The sequence below is a fragment of the Copadichromis virginalis genome, linkage group LG12, assembly GCF_057382275.1.
Source record: "Copadichromis virginalis isolate Kocher_CV1m ecotype Utaka linkage group LG12, C_Virginalis_male_GT1.1, whole genome shotgun sequence".
Lineage (NCBI taxonomy): Eukaryota > Metazoa > Chordata > Actinopteri > Cichliformes > Cichlidae > Copadichromis > Copadichromis virginalis.
The window spans coordinates 10,212,995-10,232,740 of record NC_140629.1 but is presented as its reverse complement, the minus strand read 5'-3'; the positions used below and the strand labels follow the sequence as shown (position 1 = coordinate 10,232,740).

The window sequence follows — 19,746 nt, the reverse complement described above, 5'->3', positions numbered from 1 at the left end:
CCATGTTGTCCTGTTTACTACACTATAAGTAGCAGCAGTGCAGCTGGAGGAAGCTAACAGCACTTAGTTTTTCATGAGTGCAATGCTAACAGCTTGTCTTTTTGTATATTGTGCTTTATGCTTAACTACAAATGCGGTGAAGTGAGCTGACACAGCTAACTCACCCTATTACTTTCTGTTACTTGTGTCTCTTAATACTTGCCGGGAAGCTTTTGTTCCACTTAAGGTAACACTATGTGACAATAAGTAGAATAGGTGGTTCCGATTATGTAGCACAGGTGGTTTTATCAATGGCTTCTCCAGTCTGCAAACCCTAAACTGTCCCTTATGCTTCACTGGCATGTAAATATGTGCAAAATAGATTTTAAAAAGAGCTTACAAGTGTGTGAATGATTGAATCTGGCTCGTAGTGTAACAACACTCTAAGACATTTATGAGACTAAACAATTTAATAGAATTCACACCTAGTTTTGACGTCAGCACTGGATGTGGGCATCATGGTAACTTGGCATTAAAGGGGTAATCATCATGGGACAAAAAACAACCACTCAATAGGCCATGTGAACTTGCTAGCAGCATGAACCAAGCTAGACAGCTTATAGAGGTGAATAAAGTGCATAGATTTTCTTTATTATGGTTCTGTTGCCATTATTTGATACATTTTATGCTACAAATTTTGTCAAAATATCAAACCCGATATTGTGCTACACATAAAGTAATCATTCTTTTCCTCTGGTTTTGGTTTCACAACTGGAAAAAATTGGATTGGTGTACTTCTAATAGAAACCTTTAAATAACCTGGTATATGTATACACATATGGATACAGATAGTGACTGTCCTACCTCTCTGTTGTAGACAAAAAACACACAGGCCATGGCCAGCTCCACAGATATCAGGAAGGACAGCAGGACATAAAACTGTGTGGGTGAAAATGGGACACCACATGACTACATTTGCATCTTCTCAGCTAATTTCAGTGTACTGTATTTGCATTCATTCAAACTAAATGCAAAGCTCATTAAAAGCATAGTTATGCTAATTTAATAATGGATTGTATTTATATAGCGCTTTTCAGTGCCCTCAAAGCGCTGTACAATTCCACTATTCATTCACTCTCACGTTCACACACTTGTGGAGGCAACTACAGTTGCCCTGGGGCAGACTGACAGAAGCAAGGCTGCCATGTCACGCCATCGGCCCCTCTGGCCAACACCAGTAGGCGGTAGGTGAAGTGTCTTGCTCAAGGACACAACGACCAAGACTGTCCGAGCCGGGGCTTGAACCGGCAACCTTCCGGTTACAAGACGAACTGCCAACTCTTTGAGCCACGATCGCCTACTATAAAGTTTATCATTATTTTATAGTAACTCATTAAAAATCTCTGGGCGACATTGAGTCACTGCTTCATACTCACGCTTATGAGCATGCAGCGGTTCTCCCTCATGCCTCCAACCACTCCCAAGTAGCACACACAGGTGGCAATGGTACCAGTGACCACCAGAGTGTTGGCAGGGTAGACTGGCCAGAAGGAGGTGACTAGAGAGGCAAACCTGGAGTGCATCATCATGAATTCACCAAAGGCCACCACAAAGGCGTTGCTTAGCTTCACCATAGCAAACAAACACACATACACACATAAATAGGACAAGAGACATGTCACATTATTATTCTGAATTTGAGTCTATGTGGGTTTGCCTATATGGACTAAAACTGAATTTACACTCAAAATCAAGAAAGTTTGGATTTTAATTTAGTCTCCCAAATAAAAAAAACAGCAGACGTCTGATGTTAGACAGAATCGTCAACTTATGACACACTGACTCACATCTAGAGCGAAGTAAACACTATATATGCAACTAGGAAAATGATACACTTCTCACAGCTTGTATTTATTTCTATTTATTTATGAAATGTTGCCTAGAGCCTTATTTTTGATTTTCTTTATATACAGAAAGTAATTTCCATCATAAACTAAACAAAATGGTGCATTAACATTTACAAGACATGAAACGCTGTGTTTGGCCCCGAGACCCACCATAAAATACTGAACATGTTGTAAAGACAAATAAGAAGACTGACAACTGATTTATGGAAGTAGCTAAGGAGATATTTACATAAGACACACACTACTGTACAATTTAAGCTGCTTGTATTCAGTATACTAATTTATATGTCTTTGCATAGTGTATTTTTACTTTTAGTTTTTTTTTGTTTGTTTAGTTTTTGTCTAGATTAACATTGCACATAATTCATAATAAGCTTGTACAGACTAACCCAGTTAATCTTGTTTTTGTTTTTTTTTTTCTAGAATTAAAATGAAACACTGGAGCATTATGGGTGCATTACAGAGGTCCCTCGCTACACGCGGTTCACCTTTCTCGGTCTCGCTGTTTCGCGGATTTTTTTGTGCAATTTTGCATGCTTTTTTTTTTTTTTTTTTACAGCGTATTGTGTTCTGCGTTCTGATTGGCTGTAAACCAATCGATCTCATGCCGTGTCTCCTGTACAGTACAGAATGCGTTCAGCTTGTCAAATTTACCTAAATCTTCGATCGCTAGCAGTGTGACTCTGAAGTACTGTACTGTATGTTTGTTTGCAAGTTTTCTTCAACAAACACAAAAATATCGACGAAACGTTTTGCACCGTCAAAGGCATCTGCAGGTGCCTTTGGTTTCATTCTATAATACTGGACTTCTTTTTATACGAAGGTTTGAACTTTTAGAGTGTTTAAACCATTGAGAAAAGTGGGGAAATGTTCGAGCCTCTCGGAGAAAAGTGTATAAAGTGTGTAGTAATGGGGTTTTACAGCCATAAAACATCTATAATAATTGTTTTTTTAAAATTAGATACCTCGCGGATTTCGCCTATTGTGGGTTATTTACTACCGTGATAAACGAGGGACCACTTTATTTCCATCACAAGTAAAAACTTTGAACGTTTGATCGGAGCCTAAAATGGTACTTTAATCCCCTCTTGTGGTCAAACGTAATCAAGTGCATGCCTGTGGAAATTAAATGGTGCTCCTGACTGATAACAATTGCAAATGAATGCGTAATGTTCAAGAACTGTGGCACCACATTTACAAGTAGAAGGCAGTTCCAGCTGCTCCCTTATTTCCCAAGGGCTGGTCACAGCAGATGGATATGCATGTTGATGTGGCACAGATTTTACCCCGAATGCCCTTCCTGACACAACACTCCCCCATTTTGTTGGACAAGGTAGGCAACTACTATCTGTCTATCTATCTATAACTATTTACCATAATGTGTATCTATAAATGTGTATACTGTAAGTGTGCTATGTCATCTGACTGGAACTGGTAATTCACAGTTACAAGACAACCCATGTTTTCTGTAGTCTGGGTGGGTCTCTTACCCCAACGTACCTACCCAGCAGAGGAAGTGCAGAGCTGTCACCAGAGATTTCAGGCAGTTCACACAGGCGCTAGTCATCCTTACTGATAATCTTCCTCTGTCAGAGTTTGTCACATTTATTACCATAAAATACAAAATGACACTTTAGATTAGTCTCACTAATGGGCTTAAATGTTTGAGACATAATACTGCTATAGACAGTTACTGTTTACAGTACACTTTTGTTTGATGTGACAACACTGACCCTTAAGTCACAATGGACACCTGTGCTCTGTTTAGGCTCCTGTTAATCATTGTTATCTGCTCTTATCTCCACATTAACCATTTGTTGCAAGTTTGTATCTAAATGGGATTGTGTGACAGCAGCTCACAGCACAGCACAAAACCTTCACTTGTAACCAAATTTCCATATCTTGTGCTTCCTAATTTATTACAAACATGTAAATAAATTCAAATGAAATGATAAATTCAGACACTAATTTTGTGGTTGAGATAACAAACCAATTGAATAATCTAAGGACCTACCTTGACTAATCTGTATCCAGCAATATCTCTGTGACAGACGTGTGTGAGCAGTAGCCCAGCGTTGCTTCTCTCATTGCCAGGGTTAACTAACAATAAGGAGGAAGGAAAACTAACTAAAAGGGTGTGGAAGGGCAGTTGACATACTGGGTGTATCTACCCAGTATGTTTAGTAACAACATTAAAGAGGAGGGGCATTCACGCCTGGCAAGAGAGAGGTCTGTAATAAAATACATTTTGAAAAAATAACAAAACTGTTGAAAGACAGTTGAATTTACTTTGAAAAACACTAACCATATCACAGTCTCAGGTGAAGCAGATTTTCATCAATGACCTCTTGAATTTGCTGGACTCATTTTTTGCTTAGAGGAAAATCCATGGCAATATGCCATCACTTTGCTTCACTGCAGAAATGCAATTAGTCAGAGGCTAAAATTGGATTTTCCAGGTAGGAGATCGATGAAATCTATTGTAGCAGATTCTTTTTCGTTTAGTCTGCAATCAGGTGGCTTGTGCGCTTGATGACATTTAATGCTCCCTGTGGACTTATTCAGTTGACTTCAACAATAAATAATTAAGATGCTACATAAATGATCAGAATTACTTTCCAACCCCTAGTCAGTATAAATAAATAAATGCGATTGGAAAACTTGTACAGTAAGCAGATGGGACAGTGAGGTGATCATCTTGCATGATACTGCTGTGGATCTATAATATGTTATACAGTGTTGGGTCTGCGCTTCCACAGGCCCCGCTGGTTTAGAAACTTATTCCTGTTAACGAAACAAGGAAGCAAGACAAACAGCTTTAACCGGTTTTTACTTGCTAGCAAGGGAGGCTGGTCGGAACCAGGCTCTAGGAGCTAAACGCTCCTCACTTGTCTCCTAGCCAACTTCAAATAAACAGCCTTCCTTGCCGCCTTTTATTGAAAACAGTTACAGTACACATAAGCACCACACATTGTAAAAAACCCCTATGGTTCTAAGAGATAAGGTACTGTGAGTGGGGGTGCTTTTTTGTGTGACCTCCTGCCCACAAAAGGGTCATAAAGGCAGGAAGCTTACTAAACAACAAAACAGAACCCTCACATAGGATGTCCCATAATAAACCACTACAGCCTCCCCCACCGTTCAACAGTTTGGGGAGGTCAACAGAAACAAATGTCTTTGATCCTATAGTTTGAACCAAGACTTACAAATTTAAGTAACACAATGACAACATTTAACAATTTGACTCCAACATACAGTACAGATACAATACAGGAACGTTCAGTTTTTTGTCCTAAAACATTCATTATGGTATTTTCACTTCTATTTGTTGCCCACCATGTTTGTAGTGTAACTAATATTTCCTGATTGATAAGTCAGGATGTCAAGTATCATTTCAAAAATGTGAACAAATGTTTTTTTGTTTTTGTTTTACAATACTTTTAAGTCACCTTGTCTAAAATGTACATGACTAAAAGTAAAATTGAATACTGTATCATGTTGTATTCAGGAAGACAAAAGCTCATCAGTGTTTGCTGAGGCCTTAACTGAAATGACATCAAGGGTTAAATGGCTTAAACCATCTCCATCCTTCCCCGCTGGCCATTAGAAAGAACACAGGCTTAAGAGATTTCAGCACTTCCATCTTCACGTTCACCTGGGAACTTTCATCTTTTTACACGGTCTTGATAAAACTTTTAATAATAATAATAATAATAATAATAATAATAATAATAATAATGGATTGCATTTATATAGCGCTTTTCGAGGCCCTCAAAGCGCTTTACAATTCCACTATTCATTCACTCTCACATTCACACACTGGTGGAGGCAAGCTACAGTTGTAGCCACAGCTACCCTGGGGCAGACTGATAGAAGCGAGGCTGCCATATCGCGCCATCGGCCCCTCTGGTCAAAATCTAAACCTTTTAACCTTAAACATACAGTGTGGAGGGCTTGTGATAACTGTGAAGATGCAGACTGCATCTGAACACCTCGAGCCTCATCCTACACTTCCTTGTAGGTCACTAGTTTAAGTGATTATAAACCAATTAATCACACATCGGCAGTTGAATGGCCCCCCAAATTCTCCCGATCTGACCCCCTTAGACTTTTATCTTTGGAGTCATCTGAAGGCAATTGTCTGTGGTGTGAAGATACGAGATGTGCAGCAACTGAAACTACGGCTACTGGATGCCTGTGCTGGCATTTCTCCTGCTATCAGTGTGTGAAGAGTGGGAGAAGAGGGCTGCATTGACAATCCAACACAATGGGCAGCACATTAAACACATTTTATAAGTGGTCAGAAACTTGTAAATAACTCATGAAAGAATAAAGTTACGTTGAAACCAAGCACACCATTGTTTTTCTCGTGACATTACCAATAAGTTTGATGCGTCACATGGCCCTCTTCCTATTGAAAAAACAAAAGTTGCATCCAAGATGGCCAACTTCTAAATGGCCACCATGGTCACCACCCATCTTGAGGAGTTTGCCCCCTCAACATATACTAATGTGCCACAAACAGGACTTTAATATCACCAACCATTCCCATTTTATTACGGTGTATCCATATAAATGGCCCATCCTGTAGTTCAATTTCTTGAATACACAAGGCACTGTACATGAAAAACGTTTGCAGAGAAAACTAAAAACAACACCACAACGGAAAAAAATAAACAAACTATTATCGAAGAAGAATAATCACACACAAACAAGATTTACACACATTTTTCAGACAAGGGTTGAGCTTTCTTTTTCTTTAATTTGATAATAAGCTGAACAGTATTATTAAAAAAATCCCTAAATGGCTGATTTCCCCAGTGACAGCACACGCTGAATGACACAAAAATGAAACACCTACATTGAAAAAAAACAAAAAAAACAAAACAAAAAACAAATCTGTAGCTTTTTTTTTTTTTTTTTAAAGGGCTGGAAACTGATTTTAATTAGAGTGAAGTACTGATTGATATTGCTTCAAAAATCTATGAAACTGTCCACAAAGCTCCAATGAACTAAACACTGAAGTGCTTTTTGGGCAAATGTCTTCCTGAATGATTAGTCTGTTATTGAATGGATGAAATGAATTAAGGCTGTCATTATATCAGAGTTTTATTTGTACTATTATTGCTGTGTAAAAAAAAAAAAAATCAAATCAAATTAAAAAAAAAACAAACAAAAATTGATAATTGAAAAAAAAAAAAAAAACCTTGCATCAATGCTGGTAGCAAAATTCTTCTATAACTTTATCTAGTGCGTGCTGTTTTTTTGGTAAGCTATTAAACTATTAGCTATTAAAAGTGAAGCTATTAAACTCAAATTACAAGTACACGGAAGTGGTGAGAACCCAAAACTGCACAACAGCAAACAAAGACATGAATTACAATTTTTCTTTTAACAAATATTATAGGCGCATTGCTAATACAATATTAAGATCTCGCTTTTAAATATCCCAATTATCATTCATTCATTGATGCTGTCGTGACCACAAATATTGATATATCTACAGATTTTCCTGATATACTTCTAACAGATTTTAACCATTAAAATTCTTATTATTATAGTCTATTATAGTTTTTATTAGCAATGTCAATATGAATGACATCTTTCTATAAGCATAAAAAAGTAAAATTACAAGTGCATAGAAGTGGTCAGAGACGACCAATTTTTAGGACTTTTATTACCAATATCAATATTGATATCAAAATCTAACACCCCAATATATATATATATATATATATATATATATATATATATATAAAAATATATATTTCTCCTTTTCCAAGGAACAAAACACAATGAGATTTCCCTAATCTTGGTTTTGAGTAGTTATTTCATTTACACATTTGTGCTACTCCTGAGTATTATCAACTTGTTAAAATCTGTCAGGCTCACAATTATTGATGATATCATGTGATATTGACTGTGCACTTTCTTAATATCACACTTAACATTTTGTGTTTTGCTGTACCCCCCAATATTGATACATTGGCTGGTTGTCTTTATATACTGACTATTCACATTTATCACAATAATGATAATACTGCAAAATCTAAAGAAATTTTGAAATGATTGCATCACTTTGCTCACCGAGTTGTCTCTAATAGTTATTGTCAGTGCATGGTTATTGAATGAATGGCACATCAGTGCTTCTTTAACCAGTGAGGTGTGAGCTCTACATCCATGCTGGAGAGTTTCATGATATTTGAGGTTTTACTGAGTACTCGAGGTTTCTTCATAGACAAAATTAAGCTTGACATCATTTTTTGTTTTTCTTCCTCTTGGTTTGAGTGATCAGTTTAATCAAACTCACATGACTACATGATGCAGCATATGGCTGTTAATGTAAGTGTGTACAGAGCAAAACATCAATTGCTACCAAGTTACTGGTTGGTGGAAGAACTAAAAACATCAGTGCTCCACAAAGAGTGACACTGACAAACTGTTCTCAGATAAACTCTTAAATCAGCTTATCATTTCTGAGACCTGTTTGTAACGTCAGAGTGTAGATCAAGCCATGGAAGTGATGTCAAACAGAAAATAAATGTTGAGCTCAAACTTGCAGAGAGGATCAAAATGAGAGTTTGCCTGTAATGGTCCTAGTGAGGCACTTTATTCAGCACTGGTAACGCAACTATTCTTTTACACATAGCATTGAGCTCACGTATCAGCAATATTTATATAAATATTTTCACTTGTTGAATAAATGCTGGATTGCTGTATAAAGTTATCTCAAATAAAATGACAGTCCAGTTTTTTTTTTCTTTAGTGCAGCAAAAAGTATAAAAAGATTCACAGGCTCACTGGTCTTCACAGCAGCTACAAGTCAAATTAGAGTGGTGCTCTCTGCACATCACAGAGCCATGTGCGTGAGGCATTTACAGTGGGTGCATTAACATGAACTGTAGAATCAACCAGGCAAGAAAGTTCCGCACCTGTTTGTTCATTAAATCTACTCTGGAATTAAATCGTTACCATCAGTTGTAATTGTCGTGTATTGTTGGCTGAAGAGAACAAAGAACAACAGTCAAAGATGAACTACTCTCCCACACATTCATTGATGGGCATGCCACATAAGTTGTTGCTCTCGGTGCAGCCACCATACTGTTCAGGTCTTAGCCAGGTCTTATAATGCATGAAGATCTACGGAGAGAGAAGTTCTTCAAATATTAAAAACAATCAGACCTCACTGAACGTTTATATGAGACGAGGCTTAGTGCATCCTAACCTATTTCTATAATATAATGTTTAACATGAATATTTTGATAGTCTACTGTGAACCCTGTTGGAAATATAAATTCAGCTGTCTCGTTTGGGAATCGTCACACAAAACAAGTGCATCTGAATAATGCTATGTAGCTCTAACTATTGTAATTCAGGTATACATTTAAGGGTAGCTGTTGCAGTATGGTACATTAGTGACGCAACTGATAATTTATGACTACTTAACACATCACCAATTGGGAACGAGGCCCTGATTAGGGGATGTTTAAGCATAAAGTTCATCTCACAACAAGTAGTCCCTGCTGGCCCAGGGATCAGTAAACTCACAATGGCCTTTGTGGTAGTCACACAAAAAGACAAAACACCTTTAAGTGGCCATATGGCACTTAATTGTGTATTTTCCGACTGCTTGTGAGCAGTTGTTGGCAGTCACTGAAATCGACTGAGGGATGAGTAACCACCAGTCTCCACCAAAAAGTGTGTGTTCCATGACTGGTTGGCAAGTGATTGCCCGAGGTTGCTAGTGTGAAGTTGGTATAATGCTGCTACATTAAAAGACTGTTTGCTAGCAGGTTGGCATGGTCACCAGCAGCTTGTGCCTGGATAACAAATTGCCTACAAACACAAAGTACATGTCAAGCAGAAGTGAACCTGAAGGGTCAACACAAACTAAAAACATTTGCCTTCAAAGTAAAAATTGTGCCTTGCTCTTGTAACCAACACATTTCAAACGGCACAACTTTTACTCTGATTTGTGTTGCATTTTTTTCTTCCCAAAGTTTCACTACAGGTCAGAGAGTAATGATAATGTTAGCATACTCCAACCACAGCGATTAAAAGGTGGTTTTTGGTGCAACTTCTTTGTGATGATTTCACCCAGCAACAGCAGCAACCACTTGCCAACAGGCCCTCTGTAGAGATGTGCTTGATCTATGACGAATCATTTTAAGCTAACTTTTTAAAATGTTAATGGAAGCTAACATTGTCATTCAGAATTTAAAAGTCTGATTAATCATCCGGGACATACCAGTGGCATAATGTGCACATATCTATGCCACTCTGCTAGCTACCTACAAAACAGCATTTCTATAGTGGGCAAGCTAACAAACAGGCCCAAGTCCCATCTGATTTGTGAAAGTTGCAGGTAAGTCACAGATATAATGAAAAGTCATAAGGAAAATATTGATGTACAAATAAGCATTTTAAGGGTCACGTATTTAGAAAATAAAATAAACACAGGATTATTAGTAAAGTTAGTGAATTGCCAACAAAAAATTTAAATGACAATGACAGAAGCGCCCAACTTCGCTACCATGACTTCTACCCACTCTGCGCTGGCTCAGGTCCGCAGAGATACCCCAAACTCCAAAATTGTGTAACATAATGTCAGCAAACTCAGCATCTGATTTAGTGACTCATTCTGTTGTTTTTCTTACTTCCTGCTGGTAGAAACAGTGTCTCAGTTAGTGCAGATAAAAAGTCCCACCGTGCTTCAAGTTTAGATGAACATTTTTAAAATGATTTTGCTTCACTACAGCAAGCAGAGCTTTATCTCATCAATCTTCCAGAAATCTTAAATATTTTAAACCACAGCTCATGTATTCATTTGTTCTCATAGCTCTATGCTTCAAACCCACTAAAGTTCAGTTTGTTCGATTTGTGTCATTGAGTCTTTGCATGTTTGTTCATTAAAACACATTCTGCGGACTGGCTGATCTTTCCTCAGTAAAAGCGTTTGCGTTTGTTTTCCTTCCAGCGCCCGTAAACTATTAGCCCTACCACTCCCAGCACGACCAGGCCCACGACTGTGAAGAGAAGGGTGAAGAACAGCTGGACTCCACTCATCCCTTCCTCCTCCACTTCCACTGCAAAGTAAAAGCAAAAAATATTAGAAAAAAAAAATGGCTGAAGTTTCAGCCCTCTGTTCTTCCAGCTGTAAACATGAACAAATAATATCAATTAGATATACTACATGTATGAGATGTGCCCACATACTGGATTCATGTCTGCCAGTATCAGCCTCATCCATTTACTTGAGCCTTTCATCATCATGCGGGAAGCAGTATAGTATAGTATAGTGGCAGACTATACTATACTCATCTGCTCTGTTACATCAACTTTGTGCTCAGCATGCAAAAAATGCTGAGTACAAAACTGTTCAGTTAAATGCAAGTGTACAATCATGCTTCTTTTTTTTTTTTAAGCTTAGAGCTTCACAGATTACACAGAGGGAGACGTGGCAACAATCTAAAAAGACAAGACTTTGTGGGGAAAGAATAAACTTGATTTTGATTTCTTCGCCTTCTGTTTCTCTGCTTAAGCAGTTCAGGAGAATACTGCAGTGGCCACCTCTGCAGTTATGGTGAGCATGAAAACCAGTGGGAGTGCAATGATGCTATTGGTGGTGTAGGGCCTGGTAATACTGGGCCCTCAAGACTTCACACTAGCTGCAACCCCGCCCTGAGTAATGGTGCCGATACGGTGCAGCGCTGAGAAGGATGACTTCAGGTTGATGATGATCGTGCTGCATTTACCTTGAAACTGCTCCATGTTGTCAACTCTGGGGATGGTGACTACTTCCCCTTCTTCCGCTTCCTGTGGAGTCCTCTCGACTGTAAGCTCATACAGCTTCATGGAGATGATGTCATGGTTATCTAGAAGAACACACCCGTAATTAACATCTTAAGCAACAGCTGACTTCATTTTAAAACCTGAGCTGTTAGGAAGTTGATGTTTAACCCTTTAAGACCTACCATAAAACTAAGTCCGCCAGAGCTTATATTATATTTTTTACATGCTGTGGAGCCATTTTTGGGAGCATTTCAAGTTGCTATACATCAATACAACCATTATAGCCCATATTTTAATAATATGTATGCATTAAGTACATAGTAATTACATAAATTACAAAAAAGTGCAACAAACTACAAAAAAAATTGAAAATCGTTTTTGCTTTTTTAACATATATTTCTAGTTAGAGAAATTTAAGAGGCTTATCCCTCAAAACTGTAAATACAAAAAAGTTGCACAAAATAGTTTCCCATCACAGGAAATTTATTTTGAGTGTCTTCATAGTTTTATTTTTGAAATACACCAATTTTTATATACGGCACGAAAAACGAAAATAAACATTATACTGCAAATTTGCAAAAAAGCAGCATATGCATCAAAATTAACTATTTCCAGCAGTGCAATATGAGTCCTAAGCATCCCAGAAACGACACAGAAAGTCATAAAGTCAAAGATAACTTTTAAAAACACCAGTATAGGCTCATGAGGCCCTCATGGTAAAAAAAAAAAAAACTACATTTCCGCGAAAATGACGTCACATCCGGTTTCGGGCAGGTAATGGTGGACATGCAAAAGTTCGCACTGACGTCTATTCCAACGTAGGAAGTGTTATGAACAGCTGATCGGATCGGCAAAGCATGTTTCTGGAATATTATGTTTTTGTTGCTGCAAGCGCTTTTTATGCAGTTTTTGCAAAGCTATATGTGGAAGGAAACTGTGACCTAGGACAAGCTGATGGCATAAGATGTAAGTACAACTCCTCCGGTTTCATATGCAAAAAAAATTATTGCGCTAGCTTACGTGGTTGCAGTGCTACCCAGATTTAAAAATAGTTACGCAAAACAGAGCGTGCCCGCTCTGACCGGCTTTAAAGGGTTAATTCATCTAGTTTGGATGCCATGTTTATAATCCAATCTTTTTATAGATCTTTTTATAGCTTCACTTTGTAATATATCCTGTGGTCAAAGCATTATTCTGAGATTTCATACCTGACAGGTCTCCCGTGGCAGAGGAGGCACCTAAGAAGTAGCCTGTAGGTAGCCGCACTCCTGTAATGTCAGCACATTCTCTCCATTCCTGCTTACCATCAACATCCACCATGAGCTAAGGGCAGAGGAACAAATGGTTTGAATAAACCAATCAACATTCTACTTTTCATGCCTCATTGTACTACTCAGTTTTCATTTCATTACACAAGAATGTCACCTTTAAGGACAAGTGACACCCTGAAACAGGTCCTGCAGATAATGAGCCATACCGTCAGTTGATTTTTGGAGTATCTAACGAGGAAAAAGTTGTCGTAGACCGAGTTGCGTGCCATAGCTGTGCATCCTCCAAGCTCTGTGGACCGACCGTCACGATCGTGGTCATACGACAGGGTGCCATTCCCCAGCATCACAGATATGTAAGGGAATGTCCTCTGTGAAGAAGACAGAGGAGTCACAACTTCATCAGCAGGAACCACAAACACCATTCCACAGGTAGTTCATTTCACAGAGACATGAAACAGCACTACTGAACAGTTTGATGTTATATTGCATAAAGCTTTTCTTAGTAAAGGGGGGGGGGGGGGGGGGGGGAGACAAAAACACTGGACACTGGTTAGCCAGAGAAAATTAACTCTAAAATCTGAGCTGTTCACTGTTGTAAGTTGAAATAGTCCAATCCAATTTTATTTATAAAGCACTTTAAAATACCCAGCACAGGAACAAAGTGCTATACAGAAAACAAGTTAAAACAATAGAATAACAGAAAACAGCAAAAATAAATAAAACACATAATACATAAATTAAAACAGCCCTATATTAAAACAAAAACAAGATAAAACAGCATCGAATCACCTAAAAACAACTGAAATAAAAATAAAAACCAACATCTCACGTGGTATCAAAGGCCAGGGTAAAGAGGTGGGTTTTCAAGAGTGACTTAAAAACAGATAAAGAACTGGCCTGTCTAATCTCTAAAGGAAGCTCGTTCCACAGTTTTGGAGATGCTACAGCAAAAGCACGATCTCCTCTAAGTTTATGCCCAGTCCTGGGTACAATCAGGAGCAGCTGATCAGCTGACCTGAGAGAGCGGGTGGGTGTATAAGGCTGTAGCAGCTCAGAGAGATAAGATGGGGCTAGGCCATGGAGAGCTTTAAAAGCAAATAAAAGAATTTTAAAATGAATCCTAAAAGAAATGGGCAGCCAGTGAAGTGAAGCTAAAATAGGGGAAATGTGCTCAAACTTTCGAGTGCCAGTTAAAAGACGAGCTGCGGCATTTTGCACCCCCTGTAGATGACTAATATATGATGCACTGACCCCAATATAAAGTGCATTACAGTAATCCAGTCGAGTCAGCCTGAAAACTGCAGTTCTACTGCTGCTTCACCTTAAAACATTAGCACTACCAGGGTATGAGCATCCTGATGATTAATGTTAATAATTCAAACTTCACCAGGACTGCTACTTGTCTTTTTTCTGGCCAGGTTCGTTGTCAGTCAGTATAAGTTTACATTATTAGCAACAGTACATGTTTGCATGTCAGATTGGCTGAATTTCAGCCATCAAAAAGAAACATTGTGTGTATGTTGTGTGGGTTTCCACATGACAACAAAGTCTTGATTTAAACTCAGGCTTTTAAAAAAAAAACAACAAAAGCTACAGACTGTCACTTACATCATGGGTCTTATCATCATTGGGGTAAGTGTCCACAAATATTCCAAGTCCAGAGAAATGGTTCATGTTGCCAAATACAGGGCCTGCAAACAGAGGTATACCACAGAAATAATAAAGCTGAAACATAGCAATTAATATCATTTGATTTGGGACTAAATTTCAGTCTTAAGTTTTCTCCAACAGAGTTTCTTTGTGTTTTCAGCACTTTGGAGGAAAAAATGTAATCAGACAAACTAGTACATGCAGGAAGTTAATTAAAATAAATAAATAAATAAAATTTTTTCACGTGAAACGATTGTATTATCCTAATCCCACCCAAATGCTCTAAAGCTCACTATCATATCATTGGGGGTGTGGCAACTAGTCCACACACACCGTGATAAAGAGTCACTCGATGATGACAGCTGTCTTTACATGTAGACAGAAACATTTGTACCACAAACTGTGGAAGAATAACTCCATTTGGAAGTTTCCTTTAAAAACTAAGACCAGCGCAGCATAGGTTGTCTTTATTTAAATACAGTAGCAACAAAAATGTAACAAACTTAAAAGCATAAAAAAATAGATGATAATGACTGAATAATTCTCTTTAGCCAGGCGCACAACACACTGCTTAAAAAATGTAATTAAAGGAACACTTAGAAAACACATCAGTTCTCAATGAGGAAAAAAGTTGGATAGCTACACTGACATGGACTGGGTAATGTGATAGAAATGAAAAGCATCAACTTACAGAGGGCTTGATTAAAAAACACCTTGAAAATCAAAGTTTAAAAAAAAAAAAAGATGCAGCAGGATAGCGCATTCTGTTGAGATTTCATTGAAGCAACTCAAAATGGTACTTTTCTGGCCCCAACATGCTTGTACACATGTGTGACAACATCAGGGGATGCTCCTAATGAGACAAGAGATTGTGTTCGGGGGATAGGATCTCATCCTAGATCTGGACCAGGGCATAACTGAGGAGGAACCAAGGATCCACTGCACCAGTCTGACAATAGGTCCAAGGATGTTTTGGCACAAAACACAAGTTTTTGGTCTCCACCTGTAAAGCCATTCCTGTTTTGTCTCAGTGATGAGAGAATGAGAGGCACGGTACACCCTGGAAACGTTGCCAATCTGATGCAGGGCTAACACAGAGAGACAGACAACGAGTCACACTCACATGGACAATTTAGAATCACCAGTTAACCTAACCCCACTAACTGCATGTCGACTGTGGGACAAAGTTGGAGTACCTAGAAAGAACCCATGCAAACTCGCACAAAAAGGACCCGGTTAGATGATGGGATTGAACCCAGGACCTTCTGGCTGTCAGGCAACAGTGCTAACCACTGCATTTGCCTGCTGTTAATTTCATTAACACCAAAACCTTTAACCTAACAAATAACCCCTCTGCTAACCAACCGGATCACTATCTCATTAGTTTAATTGGCTTAACGTTCTAAATCTAAAATTGTTTCTTTATTTTTTTTGAGCAGTGTAATACTACAGGTAACTTACCTAATTGGATTAAAAACAAACAATAAAACAAAACAAACAAAAGAAAAGTAACTAAAATGTGTTTTTGAAACAATGAATGAACATGTAAAGTTTTGTAAGCAGTGTTTCCTGCAGCTGAAAATTGAGACTGTTTATTCTGTTTGCTTTCCCTGGTATCACAACTCACTGTGCACAGGATGTGCTAATAAAATGATATCTTATCATGTGACTGAGAAAAAAAATGACAAGCTCATTAGGATAAACTGTTCACTTTGAGGGCTATTCAATTATAAAATTGCAAATACGATGCTGAAACACATTTAGCATTAACCTACCATTTTTCATGCGATCTCTGGTTAACCAGATGGCCAGTCCATCACCATTCAGGTTCTTCTTCCCTTGGCCATGGACTTTAAATTGTACTCTCAGCTCCCAATCTTGCAGAAGCAAAGGCTGAAAAGCAATAGCAATAAAGAAAAGCAGGTTATTCTTACACTCAGCAATGTGTAGCATGCACTTGTCATCAGATATGAGTGACATATCATCCTTTTGAAACAGACTGATTTGTATCATTTATATTTTATTTATAAAATGCTGCATAACATTCATTGTTAAACCAAAGCCATATAAAGTAGGGTTTTTAGTTTAAAGCAGGAAGTGAGGGAAATTGTGGTTTGCTGGGTAAGAATGCATTGCATATTGCAAGCCTGATAATGCAGGCTGTCCCATTTGACTTACAATTCGGCTCCACACAGCTCCCTGCCTGCTCTGCAGGTCTGGGGTTAGCCTCACATGGTCAGGCGTCACCATGGCAGTGCCCATCAGATCCCACTGTGAGGAGCTAGAGAAACCCAAGCCTGCAAAACAACAGTAGTAACACTTCTGCATTCACAGCAAGCCACACCAAAGTTTACCATTGTTTTTCTTAGAAATCTTCTTTTACCATTTACGTTGCGTTTCGTCTTTTGTTGTAACATTCAGTTTATGTATACATTTTATTGACTACAAATATTTCCTTTTCAGTGGCTCCTGTACTGTACTGTTTATTTTTATTACTATAAATCATAGGTGTCAAACTCTGGCCCGCGGGCCAAATTTGTCCTGCAGCCTAATTACATTTGGCCCGCGAAGCCATACCAAATTACTATTAGAGCTGGCCTACTGGTATTATACAGCTAATATATATGTTGTTTAGTATTAAGCTTTGCTTGTTCCATATTCAGTTTTTCAGCAAAACGTGTTTGAGTCCATAAGAAAAGATTCATTCTTATATCTGGAGGAATAAATATATTTCAATAAATATTAACGTTAGCCCGCGACTTTGTTCCAGTTTTGAATTTTGGCCCACTGTGTATTTGAGTTTGACACCCCTGCTATAAATCAAGGGTCTTTATTAGAGTATGACTTGAAAAGTTCAAAATAGGTATTAGAATACAATAGCCCTTTATTTTCATTGTACTTATATAACGATATTGTGGGTTCTTCACCTGACTGTTGTGCAAGAAATATAAATAACAAGACAGATAAAAAACACACTGTATTATATCACACGATAAAATGCCTGTGCAAAGTGGCAGGAGTGTACTGCAAAAGACTTTAATGAAGTGCAATAGTGGCCCAACAGTACAACAACCCTACTAAGGAAGCTTACTCACAGTTTCATTAAATACACTTATTACGTGTGGTCAACTTCAGTACACACAAAACTGCTTCAGTACGTTTTAAAAAAAAAAAAAAACTCCCTTATTATTGTTATGACTTTTTAGATTTAGTTTTAATTAACGAAAACTGTTTGTTTTTTTTTAAATCGTTCTTTGTTCTGATGTATTCTTTATAAGCCCGACCCCATTTTCTAGTTATCAGTTTTTGTTTCTAATTACTTTGAATTAACTAATATACGCTAATATGAAAAGTGGCCATGAAGGTTACTCAAACTGCTCTTTGTTGAGACAATGAAAAACTAATCTTTCATAATGGAGAGCGTTACGGGCTTAATTTCCTGAATTTTATTGTTGTTTTTTGCTAGAGTTCCTCACCGTAATCAGACAGGTTTGCTCTGCTGATTAAAGCTAACTGTAGGTAGGCTAGTCTTCATTAGCATTATGGACTAGCCAATAGTTAGTGGTGTGTTAACAACAGTTATTATCCCGCTTGCTGTAACGCTACCCACGATCTGTAACGACAGAGAGGCACAAAGTTCTTCTTAGTTAATTATTATCCTCCGCCACACAATTCTATCCAAGAAAAAAATGAATTTAAGCCAAAGCCTACCTTTCGGTGACAAACTGTCTACTGTCAACGTTTATGTTAGTTGCCAATGTTAGCTGACATTGGCGGTAACGTAATTCTAGTTTAACATTAAACTCACCGCGGTACGGCTTCACAAGAGAATATTCCCGCTTCAGAAACTCCTCCATAAAGTCCCCGTCGTCTGCCAGCGACTGGCTCGTCAAGTAACAAATAGTAATAAGTAGCCATGTTAACTCACGGAGGTTCCTAAAGTGAAACACTGAATTTAAAAAACAGAAACTTCTCAGTGGAGCCAGATTTGATTTGGCAACGGAGGAAACCATCTTTACAGCCCGACTACACACATGTCACGTGGTTTCAAGAAAAATGTTCTTCTTCCCTTCTGGGGTTTAGTGGAGACACTCATCCGTGGGGTTGGCATTACTGCCATCTTCTGGATATAGTAGTAGCGTCTGAAAATCATCAAATTCTCCCCAATAGACTAGCTCTCGCGATTTTATAGCAGCATCTATCCGAAAAGAATGGGTTGTGAGATCTTTTTCTTCTTTGATCATCCTCGTCTGTCTCATCCTATCCCTTACAGACTCTCCTGTCACACCAACCATCTGCATGCCCTCCTCTGTGGTCTTCCTTCATTTATGGCAAGACAGATAAGGTGAGAAACATTATTTTAGTCTCTTAATCACACAGAGGCAGTCCACCAAATCATCAAGCGCTTAAAATAGTATTATTCAATACACAAACTAAAAAAAATCACGCTGCCACTCCATAGACCTGTACACAGAGCAAACTGTAATAGCATTGTTTTATTTATTTATTTTTAAATATTTTTTTATATATTTATTTTGAATGCATCCTCATAACTCAACTAGAAACTAGAAAATAACAAAAACATAATCATATAAAAATTATTATAGGAGTAAGTGGGGGATCCACAGTACAGCATACTGCTTAGTTATGTGAAATCATCACTAATCAATGTGAGGAAAACACATTATTATAGTAAATGAAATACATAAAGTGATCCATGTCAGTTTACAGCAATATCCAAACTGAATACAGTGTGCTGCTGCACATAGACAGGTAAGATCATTTTCACTTGCTGTCACCTGAATCTGGAGCTGTACAGTAAACAAACACTGAAGCCCAATTCAATAATAATAACACACATCGTCTCCTTGGCTGGCAACTCCCGATATCCCAGCAGACTACTGGACCAGATGGCTAAAACTAGCTAATAATCTCTGATGATTTAAGCTTCATTAGCCAATGCTATTTAGAGAACAAATAAAAATAAGCAGACACTTTATAAGAATAAATATTACATTTGAAGATAATTCTAGAAAATAATACAAAAATGCGCTGTTATTGATACTATTAATAGTTATTTTTAAGGATGCTCTGATAAAATTTGGGGTCACTTGAGCACCCTCAAAAAGGGTCAAAACTCACCTATG

At 37.9% G+C, this 19,746-nt stretch overlaps 2 protein-coding genes across 9 annotated transcripts in view; both read right to left on the bottom strand.

Moving 5' to 3' along the window:
- Positions 1-4,184, bottom strand: part of LOC146696533 (leukocyte surface antigen CD53-like) — a 41,851-nt gene extending 37,667 nt beyond the window's left edge. For 5 of the 8 annotated variants that reach the window (XR_014923263.1, XR_014923262.1, XM_085474652.1 and 2 more), the window contains exons 1-3: positions 3,391-3,879; positions 1,416-1,604; positions 844-918 (exon numbers count right to left, since the gene is read on the bottom strand). Coding sequence is in view for 6 of the 8 variants with exons in the window: in XM_085474652.1 (XP_085330778.1) it covers positions 844-918; positions 1,416-1,604; positions 3,391-3,501 (375 nt within the window). In the remaining 2 variants the exon portion in view is untranslated. Of the gene's footprint in view, positions 1-843; positions 919-1,415; positions 1,605-3,386; positions 3,880-3,900 lie in introns of those variants that run through there. The other 3 variants (XM_085474649.1, XM_085474654.1, XM_085474653.1) reach the window with 3 other exon arrangements.
- Positions 4,185-6,554: 2,370 nt separating this feature from the next.
- lman2lb (lectin, mannose-binding 2-like b) lies at positions 6,555-18,802 on the bottom strand. Its single transcript, XM_085474647.1, has 8 exons — positions 18,408-18,802; positions 16,778-16,896; positions 16,375-16,492; positions 14,558-14,640; positions 13,156-13,317; positions 12,887-13,001; positions 11,642-11,761; positions 6,555-10,972 (listed from the first exon to the last, which is right to left on the bottom strand). Exons 1-8 carry the CDS (start codon positions 18,610-18,612, stop codon positions 10,830-10,832), a joined length of 1,065 nt encoding a protein of 354 aa, XP_085330773.1. The 5' UTR covers positions 18,613-18,802; the 3' UTR covers positions 6,555-10,829.
- Positions 18,803-19,746: the final 944 nt, after the last annotated feature.